At 59.1% G+C, this 17,664-nt stretch overlaps 1 protein-coding gene across 1 annotated transcript in view; it reads left to right on the top strand.

Moving 5' to 3' along the window:
• The first annotated feature begins 319 nt into the window (after nt 1-319).
• The window catches only part of EDAR (ectodysplasin A receptor), a 30,272-nt gene continuing 12,927 nt past the window's right edge, over nt 320-17,664 (top strand). The window contains exons 1-8 of the mRNA XM_036257149.1: nt 320-371; nt 1,015-1,137; nt 1,310-1,491; nt 8,254-8,339; nt 15,233-15,319; nt 16,231-16,359; nt 16,445-16,519; nt 16,715-16,787. Coding sequence (XP_036113042.1) covers nt 321-371; nt 1,015-1,137; nt 1,310-1,491; nt 8,254-8,339; nt 15,233-15,319; nt 16,231-16,359; nt 16,445-16,519; nt 16,715-16,787 — 806 coding nt within the window. The 5' untranslated portion in view covers nt 320. The remainder of the gene's footprint in view (nt 372-1,014; nt 1,138-1,309; nt 1,492-8,253; nt 8,340-15,232; nt 15,320-16,230; nt 16,360-16,444; nt 16,520-16,714; nt 16,788-17,664) is intronic.

Genomic DNA, 17,664 nt, shown 5'->3' with positions numbered 1-17,664 from the left:
CAGGTGCCAGGGCTCGTCAGACTCTCCGGTGGTGGAGCGCGTGGTCCTTGCCCGCTGGCTGTGGCCTGCAGTGCGCTCTGGGCCCTCCCTCTGGGGCGGTTTCCAGGGATGCTGTGCTGTTGGGACGATGATGGAGTCAGGCCCAGGGGCCTGGGCTCAGCTTAAATCTGCCTTTCTTTCGGACATATCTGTCCCTCTTTCTGTTTGCAGGCTGGTCCTTCGGGCACAGTGGGACACAGTGAAGGGACCTGGAGTAGCCTGGGGCCCTGCAGGCCGCTCTCCTGACGGAGTGTGTCTTTCAGGTGAACCTGTGGGAGAGGATGGCCCCCAGGGGAGACTCCAGACAGATGCCCTGGCTCCCCATCCTGGTGGTAAGTGGGTCAGAGCACCAGCCTGCCCTGCCCCCTGGCAGGGGAGACCCCAGCAGGACCCCCATCCGGGCTGGGTCCTTCACCAGACACACTTCCTCGGACAGCCTCCTGGGCCTACGCCTCAGTTTACAAGGCTGTCGAATGGGAACAACACTGAGATCCTCTGCAGAGGCAGAGGTAGTGCCTGCAGCCCCTGAACGGCGCCCAGTATAAACGGGACTTCCCTGGCCGGTGGCTCCCTTTATCGGGTTCACGGATAGAAATGTCTTTAAATGCTTATTCACACTGTGACATACACAACCAAGCCTGTGTGATGAGCTACACCTGTGGGCCACACAGCGGAGACAGGTCCAAGGCGTCCCCACGGGGCCTTCCTGGGGGAGGGGAGGCACACGGCCGAGGGTCCTGCTGCACCCAAGGAAGGAGAAAGACGACCTGGGTGAAGCAAGTTTGGATCAGGCGGAAGGGAGGGCGAGGAGAGGCAGGGGGGAGGGAGGCTGAGGAAGCAGGGTGACCTGCCCCGTTTATCGGCGGACGTTCCCCGACACGGCAGCCGCTGAGCCCTGGCTGGCTGCCTGGGCACTGACCCCGGGGAGCTGTCTTCACGGAGGCATGGAAGCCAAACACCCATTTCTTGTGGCAGGTGTCTCTGATGTGCTCAAGCAGAGCAGAACACTCCAGCTGTGGCGAGAACGAGTACTACAACCAGACCACGGGGCTGTGCCATGAGTGTCCCCAGTGCGGGCCGGGCGAGGAGCCGCACCTGGTAAGGCCCCTGCCGGCCACCCGCCCGCCACACCGCGTGTGCTCTCCATGTGGTCCCCCGCTAACGCAGCGCCCGGTGTGCCTGGTGGGCCTGCGTGCCCAGCACTCGGGCGCCCAGAGACCGAGGCGTGACCCTGTGCTCACCCACGTCCTCTGTCCTCTTCCTCGGCCAGTCCTGTGGCTACGGCACCAAAGACGAGGACTACGGCTGCATCCCCTGCCCGGCAGAGAAGTTTTCCAAAGGAGGCTACCAGATATGCAGGCGGCACAAAGACTGCGAGGGCTTCTTCAGGGCCACCGTGCTGATGCCGGGGGACGTGGAGAACGACGCGGAGTGTGGGCCTTGTCTCCCTGGGTAAGCGTGGGTGCTGCCGGGCCGCAGCCCCGGACACAGTCCACAGAGAGCCCTGGGGGCTGCTGGTGAGGGCCTGGCACATGCCCGCCTCGGGCTGCAGCGTGACACCCCTCCTGCTGCTTGGCACGTGCTGGGAGGGGCAGCATGGCACACAGGAGGCCCGTGTCTGCAGTAAGGCACGTGGCATCCAGGATGGTGAGTTCGGCCACCTTTCACGAGCAGGCAGCCCGCCCAGGCTCCCTTCTCTGTTCTTTAAGTCAACGTCAGTTATAACACCTTCTCACTACTCAAAGCAGACGAATTTATTGACTGCTTACAATGAGATAACACATGTGGAATGCTTGCAGAAAAACACTAAAATTCCATGCAAACACATTATTTTTAGTATTCCGGAAAAAACCAAGGGTAAAAGCCACTGATAGGAATATTTGAGTCATATGGTACCTATAATTTCACCACAATTCTGTTATGTATCAAAAGTCTTCCCCCAAAAAAGCAAAGTGCAAATGTAATTAGCCTGAAAGACAGAAGGATAAAAATCTTCCTTGGTACAGGCAGGACATACTAGCAAGTCCCCCTTGAGATGAAGGTACAGCCAGGCGCCCAGTGAACACCACGCTTCCACGGTGCTGCTGCCTCCCTCTAGTGGCCACACAACATAACGCTTGCAAGGGCTGCTCAGGAACCAAAAGCAGTGGTGAAAGCTAAAGAGAGGTCACAGAGGTGGTGGCACTGGTGATGCTGGGGGCGGTGGTGCTGGGGGCGGCGGTGCTGGGGGCGGCGAGGATGTTGGTCACGCTGGCAGTGGTATTCTGAATAGTACGCTGTGCTTTACAACCTGCGTGTTTACATGTTGTCTCACTGTACTGAATTGAGAGGAGGAAGAATACATTCAAATGAGAACACTGGGCATTAGTCTATAAGACAAAGAAAGTACAAAAAAGGCAAAAAGTCCCACCAACTGAAGAACAGATGGAAAGTGAATAACTCCTTAAAATGAGGAGATTTTTGAACTCACAGATATTGACCTGAGTTCAACTCTGTTACTGAGAAGCATCCGTTTCCATGGTTTCACCACCGTCTCTGCTGGTGACCTGCCCCCACCTCCAGTCTCCCAAGTTGTCTGTCTTCAGTTCAGACCCACTTCCTGAGCGACAGACCTACATCTCCAAACACCCGAGGGACAACCCCTGTCAATGTCCCTCACACAGAGTGTGATTCAAACATATCTTTCAAATGAATAAAGAAAGGGGACCTTATTGCAGAGCCTTATTTTTTATATGCAAAAACAAACAAACAAAAACCAGGTAGCTATATCCAGGGAAGATATTAAACTGTTCTCTTAGAAAATGTGATAAAACAGAAGTTCTTCGGCTGGGTGCTCTGCAGTTTAGTTGTTGAGGTCACCGCGCTGCGGGGGACCCACCAGAAGGAGCAGAATCAGTGTATTCCAGTTCCACCCAGGGTGCAGGCAGCCGCCGAGGGGCTGCTCTGGGCCGACACTGTGCTCGAATGAGAGAAATTCTGTAGGATCTTGACACTCGATGGCTAGGACCCGTCTCGATAATTTATATAGTCCCTGGAACTTTCTCCTGGTTGTTTTTATTGGTGCAGTACATCACGCATGAAAGAAATGCAGAGTGTCATGGATTGACTGGACGTGCCAAGGAAAATCATGCTCCCCTTGGGAAGAAAATAACCCTGTGTGCAAACCCTCAACTCCTTTTGTGAGCCTGTCAGTATAGACTCTGACTGACATTCACAGCCTCGCATAGCAGCCCCCACACTTATCGTAGCAAACCTCTGAGTTAAGAGTCTAACAGCCAAGTACCAGTGAGACAGAGAGGAAAGACTTCCCAGTGGAGGAGAGACAGGAAAATCCGTGACCACACGTGGGGCACACAGTGCTGGAGACGTCCAGGAAGGGCCGTTGCCTGTGGTTGGGACAAGGAGGGGTCTTCGAGGACATCTGAGGGTGATGCTGGATGGGTGGGCGTCAGCCAGGCTGAGAAGGGGAACAGATCTCTCCAAGCAGAGGTGCCCAACCAAAGCCCAAAGGGGGACAGTCTGGCAGAACGCAGAGCGGGGAGCCCTGCAGCCAAACAGAGGGCAGGCAGCTGGATTGGAGAAACAGTGAGGAAAGAGGCCCGAGGGAAAGGACTCTGGGGAACGGTGCTGATGTGTAAGCTGGTGTAGGACAAGCCGGAAGAGGACCCTCTGGCAGCAGTGAAGATGAGCACTGTGGAGCAGGGAAGAGACGGGAGCCTGGGAACAGGGGCAAGGGGAGCCTGAGGACCAGGGCCAGGCGAGAGTACTGGGGCTGGAGGGACAGGAAAGGTTCAAGAGCTTGCTGGGAGGGGGCAGAGACTTGATGCGGACTGCATGCATGTGGGATTCAGGAAGGAGATTCCGAAGAGGATTCTCAGCTGTCTGCCTCAGCCAGCTGTGTGGACAGTGAGGCCATCTGCTAAGAACACAGAGGAAGGAGAACTTCGGTGGGGAGGTGGAGGGGAACTTGTGGAACTTGAAGTCGTCGTTATATGCAGACCAAGGTATCTAACATATGGGCAGATAAACAGAAACGAAACTCAGGTGGGATCTGTAGGTCACCTCCCCACTGATGGTGTGGGAACGACTGTCCAAATGGGCTCACCCAGTAAGGTAGCAGAGGAGGAGGGGTGGGCGGAGCCTGCAGGAGGGTGGGCGGAGCCGGCCCATCAGCATGGCTGCCTGACCCAGCTGCACCTGGGCCCCAAGGAGGTCTGTGAGACAGCCAGGCTGTGTTCCAGGTGGTCTGAAAGGGGCAGCAGCTGCACACTGAGCAGCCTGTTTCATTCCTACTTGGACCCACAGGGACTTTCCAGGGAAGGGGACAAGCCCTGGGACCAGTGCCGTCAGTGGCCTGTCCCTGGACAAGGACCAGCTCGGTCTCCATGGCAGCGAAGACAGCCGGCTCGGTACCAATGCATGTGCCAGGGAGAAGTGAGACAGTGGGGTGATCACAGCTCCTGCCTCTAGAAGGCTTCGAAAGATACGGACAACAGTCTGTAGGAGTCGTGGGGAGCCGGCGTCTGCACTTTTTCAGGGTCTCTCCAGCCTGAAACCTTGAGTAACTGCCCTGCTCCATGAAACAGTGACCCGCTGCTCCCAGTGACCTGGTCTCCAGGACGAGCCCGGAGCACCTGAGTGTGAGGGGCTGTGAGTAGACGCCCCGCACGCTCATCACTCCCGGATGCAGAGGGTGCAGTCGGTGTCCAAGTGGCTCTGTGCTGTAGTATGACTTCATCTAAGTCGCTCCCAACCCCACGGCCAAGGCAGTGAGGCCGCTCCTTGACCCCCAAGCTGCTCACGCTGGCCATGGTCAGCACAGCGCCTTCCCAGGGCAGGACCCAAGCCCCGCCTCCTGTTACCTGCCCTGGGCTTGGAGAGCAACCGAAGCTCTCGGGCTGGGTCACCAAGCAGGGTCACCGACGTTTGGGCAAGTTGGAGCGATCCGCCCGTGAAAGGCTGTTCCCATCCGCGTCCTGTGGGCCCAGGCTGCCTTCTGTCTTCCTGAGCCGCAGGGCGCTGTGGCCGGGCCCAGTGGTTTGGCAGCACTCGCCCCTCATCCTTCACCATCTCTGCTGGTGTCGGTGGTGGCCAGGCCCCGGCGGAACACGAGCAGTGCACGGGGCTTTCCGGCTGGGAGAGGCTTGCGTGGGAGGCCAGGGAACAAAACCCAGGAGAGGAAGAGCGAGGAGCTGAGATTTCATAACCTCCCCGGGGCATCATGTTACCCCTTGGAGAGGTTCCTGTGGGCTGCCTCCCACACCTGTCCACTCCCTGCAGGAAGGCGCCCTGGGGGGTGGGGGCAGGGGCCAAGGGCGGGTGGTTGCTTCTACATGCCAGGCCCTGGAGGGCACTGAGAAAGGGAATCTTTGGAGAAAATCTACACACACAGAAGATTCTAGAGGCACATTTAAACTGGGTCTTGCATTACGCACCTTCATGAACCCTTGAAGAAAAGCAGAAAGAAAAAAGATGGAGGGAAAAGTCAAAAGAGATGAAAGAGGAGGAAATTAGACCCTCACAGAAAACAAAGGGGCCTGATACTCCAGCAGGGCAGAGCTTCCTAAACGAACACCCAGCTTCAAGTCGTGAGAGGCTCAACAATGAGTCTCCCCCCTGGCTGGCCGGGAATGAGGTGTGGGGTCAACTAATGGGAAAACCCAACACTTAAACACGTTCTGTGCAGTACGTGCTAGGAAACGTGATGTGTTTAACACTCGTGGTTTTGTGGCAGCCTCCCAGAGCCAACATTTAAAAAAAAATTAGCCCTTCAATATTGTCTCTTCAGCTAAACTATCGAATTCATTACACAGCTTGGTGCAGACACCTGGTCAGGACGGGCGGGGTGCAGCAGCCATCGGGGCTCTGGGGATCGGGAGAGAGGCCCACTCAGGAGGCGAGCGGCGGGCTGCCCAAGAAGGTGCCTGTGTGCCCAGAAAGGGCAGCTGACTGACCCCAGGGTGGGGCCGCCCCGTGTGCACAGAGCGCGGTGCCCATGGGACCCACTGGGTGCCCGGTTCCAAGCCCACGCTACAGCTGCTGTCCGTCCAGCACTTTGAACCGTTGGAGAGAAAATCCTGGTCCCCGTCACTTCTTTTCCAGCCTGCACCTGCCTAGAACCTCCCGTCCTGAGTACCTGGCCCAGGGTAGTGGGAATGAGGCCCCAGGTCGGGAAGCAGGCTCCGCAGTTGCGGGGAGCGGGCCCTGGAGGGGTGAGCGCAGGAGCGGCTAAGAGTGCCTCAGCGGGGTCTCTGCCGCCGGCATTGCCAGCGAAATCCAGTCTGGGGCGTGGCAGGGGAAACGTCATTCAGCTAAACAGTCTGCAAAGCCCGGAGAAGCAGCCCCTAGCAGAAGCCGAAGGGGTGCTCCACTGAGATGAAGGGGGGCCAGTTGCTATGAAGTCCCCACCCTGATCCCAGATTGACCCATTGCAAATGAGGAGTCCAGATTTGTAGTCTGGTCCTAATAGCACTGTGCTGATTGGCCACCTTCTCGTGTTCTGATTGGTTGCTATGGAACAGCTCTGATTGGTTAGTAAGGATGCAAATGAGTTCCAGCTATGTAGTTGCGATTGGACAGGCAGGTCTCGGCCCATTGGTGGAAACACAATACCAGGAACTCCTTCCAAGGGTGGAGCGGACAGGCAGGGCCCAGTGTGGACCCAGGTTCCTGGGCAGTTTTCCCCAGAAGGCAGCCTGGTGGCCACGGCTGCCAGACTCTCCTGATGAGGCTGGACCCGGTCACCACGGGGACCTCGGCAGGTGTGTGCCTTCTCGGGTCACCGTGCAGCACTGTGTCTGCATTCAGACAGCTCAGGGCTGGCCTGGCCGGAGCCCTTGGCCCCGGGGCGGCCCATGCACAGGGCCTTGGCGGCTTCCTGCTTCCCCAGGGGTCAGCGAGTGTGTTCGGAGCTGTTCCGTAGGCTCAGCTGTGAGACCGGCGGTTGTGGCTTCTCGGAGGGACGTTGGGAGGCTGGTTAATGAGTGTTTACAGGTACACAGGAATCTGAAGACAACAGCTCTGAGGAAGGGCAGGTGGTCATGACCATGCTACTGCTGATGGGTCAGCTCCCGGGGCCAGGGTGTGAACGCTGCCATCCGCAGGGCCCTGGGGGTGCACGGCCAGTAAAAAAGAGATTAACACACAATCACAGAAAAATTCAACAGCAGAGAGGGATTCGTTCGTATTCAAAACTGTGGTCAGGGAGAACATGGCACCAGCTCACTTTATTCCCCGGCTGCTCACAGAGCGGCAGGTGGCGTGGGGATTACCGCTGCAGGTACATCTGTGGAACCCAGCGCAGGGAGAGGTGCCAGAGCCCGCAGGTGGACGGGCCGGAGCGGGAGGCTGGAGGGGAGGACCCGTGCGTCTGGCCTGCAGAGAGCTCCAGCCCCTGGCCGCAGGGCTCCACGGGTGGGATGTCCTGAGAGTCTGCGTGGTCACAGGCAGGCATGTTGACCTCGGTAAGCTGGAAAGACATCATGGAACACTGGGGGGTAAAGGACTTCAGACAGTCTCCCTGTGAAGGGTTTGTCCTTTTCTCTAAAGGAGTGGACCCCAGCAGGAATTCACATCGACATTCCAGTCAAGTGCCTGCTGAGGAGGAAGCAGGTCAACACCCACAGGACCTGGCCACACTTCAGGCCGCCTCTGAGCCCTCTGGGGACCTCAGACATTGCTCCAGCACATCTGGCCGGCCAGTGCCATCCACTGCTGGCCAGCAAGTGTCCTGGAGGTCCCAGTGTCATAGGCATAGACACATCTGCCAGTGAGCCCCCAAGGCTCTGAGCCGGGCCTTGGGTGGGGGGTGCTCCTCCTCCAACGCTACCTGGACCCCTGGTTGGCAAGACACCCAGAGAGCTCACCAGGGTGTACACATGGTGGGCACACAGATATGTAGGTGGGTGATATTAGTGGAGATGGTGATAACATACACACGCTAAACAGATTCATCACTGGAAGGAACCAAAAAGGGGAGATTTTTTTATAAGACCCTAACTGGCCCAGTGTTGGGGGATCCATTTTGAGATAAGCTGAAACCTCCAAGGAAACCCAGTGATCACAGTGGGCTGCTGGCTCAGCAGGGCTCCTGGTGTCCAGGTGTCTGTCTCAGGCGATCTGGATCACGCTGGCCGTAGTGTGCAAGTGGTCAGCACCCGTTGGTGGCAGCGCCAGCTCACCTGTCTGCTCTGCCTGGTCTCACCCTCCCTGCAGCTACTACATACTGGAAAACAGACCCAGGAACATCTACGGCATGGTCTGCTACTCCTGCCTCCTGGCACCGCCCAACACCAAGGAATGTGAGTACTGCTGTCCTTCCACCGCATGGTGCTGGTTCAGTGTGATGTCCTGCATCACATAGTATGGTCGACAGAAGCCAGTCCTGGCACCGGGACAAGGTAAGTACAGTGAAGGCATAAACATGCTCCGTGGCCTGACCAGTCAGACAGCAAGTCTGTGAAAGAGGTTTGCTATGGCCGAACTATGAGTCAGAGACTCGGGTCAGTCACCTTGGCAGGTGACCCTGAAAAAGTCTCACCACCTCTCTGAGCTTCCGCTTTCTCATTTGTAATTGTGGGGTACTGAATCACCCACGGCATGCCATTCTCAGACAAAACTGAGATCGCAGAGCCAAGGTATTTTGAAAGCACTACAGAGGTTTAGACCATGGTTAGTTCTCATAGACTTTTTTAAAAATAAAAGCTGGCCCTTAACTGCTCACCTGGAAACGGCACCCAGTAAGGCCTCCTAGTGGTCCGTACAGTCCAGCCCTGCAGGAGGCCACCAAAGAAAGTGGAACCTCTACTTGCCCATCTGGGAAATGGGGAGTTGCAACCAGACAGGCTGTGTGGGGTGGCATGTGAATGGAGCCCTGCCCAGGTCAGCATCTCCAGTGTGGACATGAACGTTTCTCTCTCCACTTCTGGGGTCTCCACAACCCCCTGCTCAGGGCTCCAGGTCAGTACGACCACAGCCTCCATGAAAACCCTGAGGCCCAGCTCACAGGACTGCCGTTAGAGCCCCCGCCAGCAAACCCAGGGACTGGTCACCTCCCTGCCCAGGCCCTCCAGGCTCTGCCCTTCCTGAGCCTTGGTCAGCGGTTGAGAACAGCTTTGCCCCCACCTGAGACTCCGGTTTGGTTTGGTTTGGATGCGATGTACCTGGGCCTTCGCCATGCAAACCGAATGCTCTTGAGGCCCAATCTGTGGGAAGTGAGTCACACCTCCCACCGTCCCAGAGGACCGGGCACAGACGCCAGGGGGTGCGTGTGAGGGCTGTGGAGTGGGGGGGGGGGGCTCTGCAGGGGGGAGCCCTGGATGGCACAGCCCGACTTGGCCTGGGCTCTCCTCCACTGCAGGCGGTCTCCTTCCTGCGCTCCATCCTTAGAGACACGGCCCAGATTCTCATCAGAGCCCTGATTCGGCACACTCGGGCGGGGCTGAGAATGTGGGCTCACAGATCCCTGGGGCTGCCAGGACCTCGCTGAGAGCCCTGATGTGGGTTATGGACCCTGCTCCGGCACCTGGGCCTGGGTTCCTCGGCTGCAGAGACGCCCACCTCCCTGGCTGTGGTGCAGCTGGATGGAGCTGCTCCCACAGGTGCTGCCTGGTCATGGTGCTGTGGCCCATCCGAGTGCCCTCGGGACAAGGGCAAAGTGCCACGGTTACCGTTCATATGGAAAACATTCTCGTCTGGCACCACCGAGTCGTGAGAGGGAAGCCAGAGGGCAGCCACGGGCACCACCGGCCCTGCCTTTGGGCAGTCGTCCCCTTCATGCAAGCAGGCACGTGGAGCCTGGGACAGAGTCTGGTGGAGCCCAGGGACCGCAGAATGCTTGACGCCACGACCTCCTCGGCTTCTGTTTTCTCTCCTGAATGACAAGTGTCAGGCGAGTTCTACATCAACCATGGAGTGCGGCAGGGACGCCCGGGGATCCCAGAGCTTGGAACTGGGCCTCCTCCTCTCCGGCTTGTGACCGGCCATCGGGAAAGCATCAGGCCTTTCTCCGGGTTCTGCAGCCACAGGGCACAAGCCCAGCCTTCGTCCCGTCCCTCCAGTTCATTCGTCCGGCAGTCCGTTCATGTTCTGGAAGCGAACGGAGAAGCTGGTGGTTACTCTGCTGTCACATGGAAGAGCACGCCCCCTGGTGCGACCACAGCTGTTTTCCTGGAGTGTGCTGAGGGCCTCCTCAGAAGGGAACCTGTCGTGATGGCAGAGAGGTGCCAGGTGAGAGAGAAGAGAGGGGCTGGCATCAGATGTGGGTTCGTTAGAGTTTCTGCTCTTGGCACGTTGACCTGACTCTGCACTTCAGTCTCCTGTCTGTGAAGGGGGGAGAGGCAGTGACACGTCAGGGTGCCCGTGGCACGTAGCACGTGGCACACTTTGGCCAGCGGCTGAGCCTGGCCCTGCCCAGCCTGGACTCTGCAGCTCCGCCTCGTCCAGCTGACCTCCTGTGCCTCGGGGTCCGCCTGGGAACGGAGCAGCAGCCCCTCCACGGAGTGCTGGAGGGGTCCGTGAGGTGACGGTCGTCCCGTACCAGCAACTGTTCCCTGCCGTCAACATTTTCATGGTCACTCGTCAGTGCCTGTGCCCCCGAGTCAAGTCCTCTGTCACCAGGAGAGCTGTTTCTCTCCGATGCCGTCGGGTGGTGCCCAACGGTGACGGGCTCCAGCGCAAAGTCCTGGCCTCCCCAGGGGCCAGTTTCCAGCTGTTTCCAAAGCAGCGTTACCCGGACATGAGTGCACATCCCCACACCAGTTCCAAGTCCACAGGCCCGCAGTGCAGAAGGCCAGTGTGCGAGACGGCAGCTTGGAGTGAGGAGAGTTTTATTGATTGAGAAGGTGCCCGCTCTCACAGATGGTTCTTCAAACTCATCTCCCAAGAGCCCAGAATGTAGGCGTCTTCTGTGTCAACGGAAGGGAGATGGGAGGGACAGGAGATGACTGACCGCTGTAGGCACAGGCCACCAACAGGGACCCAAGGAAGAGCTTGAAACCTCTTGATCTGCTGTGCAGTCTGTCTGTTGACCCTGCTGACCTGAGCTGGCCATGAAGTGGCCACCATCCCTGTACACATTTCCTCGTCCCCTAGAGAGGCACCCCCTGGCAAGAGGCTGTTTCTCCAAAAACTCTACCCCAAGCAGAATGCCTGTCATAATTAGCACGGCTGACTGGAGACAGTCAGAGAAAGGGAACTTGTCGTCCGTCACACCTTCACCAGGGGTCTTGCTAAGAAACAGGTCCTGCCCTGGCCGGTTTGGCTCAGTGGTTAGAGCGTCGGCCTGCGGTCTGGAGAGACCCGGGTTTGGTTCCCGCTAAGGGCACGTACCTCGGCTGCAGTTTGTCCCCAGCCCTGGTTGGTCGTGCGGGTGGCAGCCACTCGATGTGTTCCTTTCACATCGATGTTTCTCTCTCTCTCTGTTCCTCTCTCTCCCTCCCACTCTACCTGAACAAAAAATGGAAAAATGTCCTCGGGTGAGGAAAAAAAACAAAAAGAAACAGGTCCTGCTACAGCAGGTCTGGTGGGTTCCACAGCTGAGTTCCTGGCAAGCCTGGGGTGGGGGACCCCACTAGAGCAGCCCAGTTCTAATGACTCTGCCCGTCGTTCCAGCGTCTGCCAGTAGGGGACGCTGAGCGGTGTGGCAGCCTCTGGCACCCTCGCTGACAGCGGTGAAAATCCACAAACAAATAGCTCCTAAAACCCACGCTGCCTTCCACGCGTAGAGGATGCCAGCCCTCTCTCGTACGACCGGACCTTTGCAAGTTGCTGGATTAGCAAACCTCAAAGCTCTTGGTAAATGCTGTCATCACCTTGAATAGAGGTGCGACTGCAGTGAGCCGCGCTCACAGCTCCCAGGATCCTCGAGGGAGGTGAGCGCAGAGCCCCTGCCTGGGCTGCTGTCCACAGCCAGCCGCCTCCTCAGGCTCCACTTCCGTTTGCATAGAGCCCTTTGTGGAAAGGTCTGCCTGGGTTCTGGGACGACGGTTTCCAAAACCCTTCCCATTATAACATCTCAAAGCTGGACGCCAAGCTTGGCGGAGAGTAAGCTGACTTGGTGCTGACCACCCAACAGACAGGACGCTGACGACATTTCTTCAACGGGCCATCCTGAGGAGGCCGAGCAAGCGGCAAGACAGCACATGTTGGAACCAAGGAGGCCTCCCTGACACCAGCTACTGTTAGTGCTGAGTGAGCCCTCGTGAGACCACAGCAGGACCTGGGGCAGGAGAACGTGCTGTCCTGGGCATCTGTCCCCAAGGCAGACCCCTGGTCCTGCGCGCCCTCCCCGCTGTCCTCGGGGGGCTCAGCACACGGCAGCCCGGCTGTTCGGTGGATATAGCTGGAGTTCACTTTGGGGGAATGTCTAGTAAGCCAGGCTGCCCCGAGCATGGCAGGGCGTTGGGCGCAGTGGGGGTGCATTGCTCAGTGGACCGGTGCAAAGACACTTCATCTAGCATGCTGCTAGACTGCGCTCTCTGCCCCTGTCCTGACCGCAGACCAGCCTCGGTCCCCCAGCTCAGCCAACAGGAGAGACAGAAGACAGAGCACAGAGCGGGCCCACGGGAGTCTTTTCCTAACTAAAGCTGATGGCCCCTGACCCTCCCCGCGCAGACGAGCTGCGTGTTCCATGTCCAGTTTGCTCAAGGCTCAGCCACGCCCAGTGTCTCCTCTCGCTCCCCTGGGTCGAGCTGGGCAGGCTGCCCCCCAGTACGGTGCAGCCAGGGCTGAAAGTCTGAGGTCAGTGCACCTTCTGGAACTTTCAGGGAACTGTGGAGTGTGGATACCTCCAGACCGGTCCCGCCACCGTGGGCAGCTGGGGGAGAGAGGCACCCCTCCCTGGGAGCACCCACCTCCACCAGCGTGGGCCCGATGGGAAGGCCCGGCCAATGTAGTCTCATCTAAGTTGTGGGCTAGCACACGTTGGGGAGTAGGGCAAGGCTGAGAAGTCTCGGCTCTGGACACCAGCGGAGGCCGTTCTCGGAGGGGGCGGTGCGGAAGCCGGGAGAGGAAGAAAGAAAAGCCACACCTTCCAGCTGTTCTCAACATTCCTCCGCCTCCCGGCTCCGCCCCGCCTCCCGGCTCCGTCCCACCTCCCGGCCCCGCCTCCTCGCTCCGCCCCGCCTCCCGGCTCCGCCCCACCTCCCGGCCCCGCCCCGCCTCCCGGCTCCGCCCCTCGCCCGGCCCCGCCTCCTCGCTCCGCCCCGCCTCCCGGCTCCGCCCCTCGCCCCGCCTCCCGGCTCCGCCCCTCGCCCCGCCTCCCGCTCCGCCCCGCCCAGCACCTCACAGCAGGGACACAGGTGCCTGGCACCGAGGACCCCTCTGTTCTCAGCGGGTCTCCCAGGTTTGCGTCGGCTCGGGGCGCGGCTGCTTGCTGTCAGGCCCCCCCCCCCCCCGGGTGGGACAGTGAAGAAGGCATCCCCACGCCAGCAGCCGAGAAACGAGGAAATCAGCAGGGCCCGCGGGGCGCCCTCGGCCGTGTGAGACCGGCGGGGCAGGGCAGGGCTCCCAGAGGGGAGGCCCTGAGCCCTGGGAGGGGCAGTCTCCAGAGACGCCTGGCCCAGTGAGCCGGTATGAGCCCCATGGGAAACGGCTCTGAGAGTGAGCCGAAGGACGGAAGGACAGCCTGGCCACCTCCCCAGGGAGAGCCCGCACCCCTCACAGTGCTCCCTTAAGCACCTGCCTGTCTGCCCCTCAGGTGGCAGACCGTACGACTTGGCCCCTGGCAGTGGTTTCCTGCCAGGAACAGCTGGCCGGCCCTGCCGAGGGCAGTCCCGGTGAGGGCAGGCCTGCCGGCTCCCTCCCACACCGCCACCCTGTTTTGCTCCTAGAGTTTCTCTCTGTTTTCAAAGGTGTGAGTGTCAAACGGTTCCTGGGGCCTTCTCTGCCCACCGGACACCAGAGTGGCATAACCCGGCAGGACCTCAAGTCCAGCTGGCGTGGGCACTGTCGCCGGGGTTTCCCAAGACGTGTACCTTAGAAAGTGTGCCTTAGAAAGACTCTCCCAGAGGAGGCTGCTGGTCCCCGAGAACCTCTGTTAAAGGCACCCCGTTTCTCACGGGAACCCTGCCGACCAGGGCACAGCGCTGGCGCCTGCTGCGGGGACCGGCGTGCCCTGTTTTAGGGACGACATGCACCTGTCCTTGCTCAGGACAAACCCACTTCCCCAGGTACTTCAGAACCGGCAGAGACGAACGCCAGACAGGAGGAAGCTTGTCTGAAACACGACCACGTTTCTCCACTGCAAAGCTCAAGTCCGGCCAACACACCATGGACAGCAGGACGCCCTCTCCTCTGTGGCAGAACGTTTTGTTTGTTTGAACTGAATGACTTAATGATCTGTCTGATCACAGGTCAGCGTCCAGGTGGCCGCAGCGAGTCTGTACGGAGAACAGGAGCTGAGTGCTTCACCGTTTGGGGAGAAGGCCAAGCTCACCCTGCTCTTAAACACTTTGGTCACAGCTATGTAACAAATGTATCATGTGTCAGGCCAGTGTGGCTCAGTGGTTGAGTGTTGACCTGTGCACCAGGAGGTCGCCGGTTCGATTCCTGGTCAGGACACATGCCCAGGTTGTGGGCCCAGTACCCAGTGGGGGGCATGCAGGAGGCAGCCAATTGATGTTCTCTCTCATCGATGTGTCTGTCTCTCTCTCCTTCTCCTTTCCTCTTTCTCTAAAATCAATAAAGAAAAAGAAAAGAAAAACATATCATGCAAAAATCCTAAAGAAAAATACACCAAAAGGTCAACTTTTTTTCCCCTTTATTGATTTTAGAGAGAGGAAGGGAGAGGGAGAGAGAGATAGAAACATCGATGAGAGAGAACATCGACTGGCCGCCTCCTGCATGCCCCCCACTGGGGACTGGACCCACAACCTGGGCATGTGTCCTGACCGGGAATGGAACCGGTGACCTCTTGGTGCATGAGTCAGCACTCAACCACTGCACCACACTGGCCGGGCAAAAGGTCAACTTTAGACAGTGGCTGTGGGTGACTCTTTCACTTTTTTCTTATGTTCTGGTTTTTTTCTCGATGTTTCAATGATGAGTATATTTCCTTGTATAACTGTGTGCGTTCCTGGGCCCTGCCAGCCATCGCGGTCTGGACCTCAGTCAGGAGCTCCACCCCGGCGCTTGTGTGTAGTGTTGCGGTTCTGTGGTCGTGCCAAGGAGCCCTCAATGACTGTTCTCCTTGCAGGTGCGGGGGCCCCCTCAGGGGTGTCTGCCAACTTCCCCAGCACCGCTGGCAGCAGCACCCTCTCTCCCTTCCAGCGCGCCCACAAAGGTAGGCAGGGTGCCCGGTGCCAGCTTTCTGGGGTTAGCCCCTAGATGTCCGTGGGCGGGGTGGGTGGCTGAGAGGGAGAGAGGAAATCATTATCGGAAGTGACCAGGAAGCTCTTCTGCACTTCAGATCACCTCCCCAGTGTGATGTGATCATAGGCGACACCCCCAGCCGCTAGGCGTTAGGAATGTCCCTGGGAGGAGCAGGGCGGATGGCCTTGGGCGTCCTGGCCCATTCGGACACACTGGTGATGAACGCCCTGTCCCAGGGCAGCCAGCCGGCAGGCGGCTCCGACAAGCGTGGCCAGGGCAGCAGGGGCCGCTTCCTGGGCTTCGGTTGGGTCCGATGTCAACAGCGATTCTGCTGCAAGCTTCCATATGAACCTGCTGATCTCAGCATTCAGTCTGTTTCCAGTAACTGCGTTTCACCCCCAGTCCCTTTGGGATGACGGGTGGAGAAGGACCCCACAGGTCCAGCTTCCCTCAGAGCGAGACCTCACCCTGGCGGCTGGCTCCCTCTCGCACTCTCGTGCCGTCTTTACTTAAGATGCTCGCGGCTCAGGCCCACAGCGAGGCGGCCGTTGCCTTCAGATGCCCACAGTGCTTGCCCAAGTGGGGCGCCCAGGGCCAGCACCCCGGGAACAGCTGAACACACCCAAACCAGGGCACTGTGGAGCAGCTGGGCTCCGCCTCGCCGAGACCAGCAGGGGACTCCTGGGCGGGACGCACGGGATGGCCAAGGAAGGTGTAGGGCTGGGCTCAGCCAGAGCAAGCGTTCGGACTCTGAGGGGCCCCGGGAGGAGTCCCAGGGGCAGGGCCATTGTTTAGGGGGGCCATGAAGGAGAAAGGGCCCTGCTGAAGGGCGGGTTCCTGTGGGGGCGCTTGAGCCTCATTGCCTTCTCTCCCTAACTTCAGCCGAGCTTTCGGGCCAAGGACACCTGGCCACAGCCCTGATCATCGCCATGTCCACCATCTTCATTATGGCCATCGCCATTGTCCTCATCATCATGTTCTACATCATGAAGGCGAAGCCGTCCGCGCCAGGTGAGGCTCCCCTCGTGCCCCCCCCACAGCAGCACACACGCCGGTCGGTGAGCCTGGCCGCTGACACCCTCTCTTTCTCCCCCAGCCTGCTGCACCAACCACTCCGTGAAGAGCGCGGAAGCCCAAGTGAGCCAGGAGGGGGAGGAGAAAGAGGTCCCAGGTCAGCACCTGCCCCACGCACATGGGTGTCCGCCAGTCCTCGCGCTGCCCCGCAGCCTGGCCTCCCCCTTGACACGGGCCGTGGGCGGGGTGTCCGCCCTGCTGTGCTCAGTCCTGAGGCTGCTGCAGGGGCATGAGCAGCGGGCCGGCTCGGGCTGCAGCCCACCCTAACCCCCGTCTTCCTGTTCACCTGCAGACAGGGTGGTGATCTTCTCCGAGAAGGACGAATTTGAGAAGCTGACGGCAACTCCGGCGAAGACCGCCAAGAGGTATGTCGGAGCGCGGCAGCCCCATCCCGCCGAAGGCCGATGAGCAGGGGGAGCACCGTGCATTTTCGGAAATGAGGTTGGGAGGCTGGCTGAGCCCAGCGGTGGCAGGCCGGGCCGGGCGCCTGGCTCTGTGTGTGCCGCAGGCTGGGACCGACCACCTAGTGAAATAAGGCCCCTGAAGGAAGAGGTTTGACATGTGAAGTCTGTACCATATTCACCACTCACACACGGGGTGTGGAATCAGCCCCGGCTCTTACATCCAGGGTGAAGGGAAGGAAACTTTATTTTTCAGTCCTCACCCAAGGATATGTTCCCATCGGAGAGAGAGAGAGGGAGAGAGAGAGAGAGAGAGAGAGAGGGAGAAACATTGATGTGAGAGAGAAATACTGATCGGTCGCCTCCCACACGCACCCTGACCAGGGATGGAACCTGAAACCAGGTGTGTGTCCTGACCAGGAACCGAACCCGCAAGCTTTCTGTGTGTGGGACGATGCTCAGCCCACAGAAGCACACGGGCCAGGGTGGGAAGTAAACGTTTTATCGAATGGTCCCTTGAATGGTCCTTTGGACCTAGTCCTGTTTGGGTTCCAAAAATTCGCCCCATGGGAGTGGTCCCCCCCACAGCAGATGTCACCCCACGGACGTGGCCCCCCACGGCAGATGGGGGCACAGAGGCCGTGGGAAGTCCCCAAAGAGCTACCACGTTGCTAGGGCTCTGGCATCTGTGAGCCCTCGGCCACAGGGCAGCTCAGCGGAGAGCCCACGTTCCTGGCAGGCAGGGGCACGCTGAACCGCGAGGTCTTCGCATGGCCATCCCGTAGGAAATGCCGTTTCCGCTGAAGGCCTGTGTTGCCGATGATCACTTTCAACCCCAACA

This window comes from Molossus molossus, unplaced genomic scaffold (genome assembly GCF_014108415.1).
Source record: "Molossus molossus isolate mMolMol1 unplaced genomic scaffold, mMolMol1.p scaffold_m16_p_12, whole genome shotgun sequence".
In the NCBI taxonomy this organism is placed as follows: domain Eukaryota; kingdom Metazoa; phylum Chordata; class Mammalia; order Chiroptera; family Molossidae; genus Molossus; species Molossus molossus.
The sequence above is the reverse complement of the archived record's forward strand: the minus strand, read 5'-3'. Positions and strand labels throughout refer to the sequence as shown.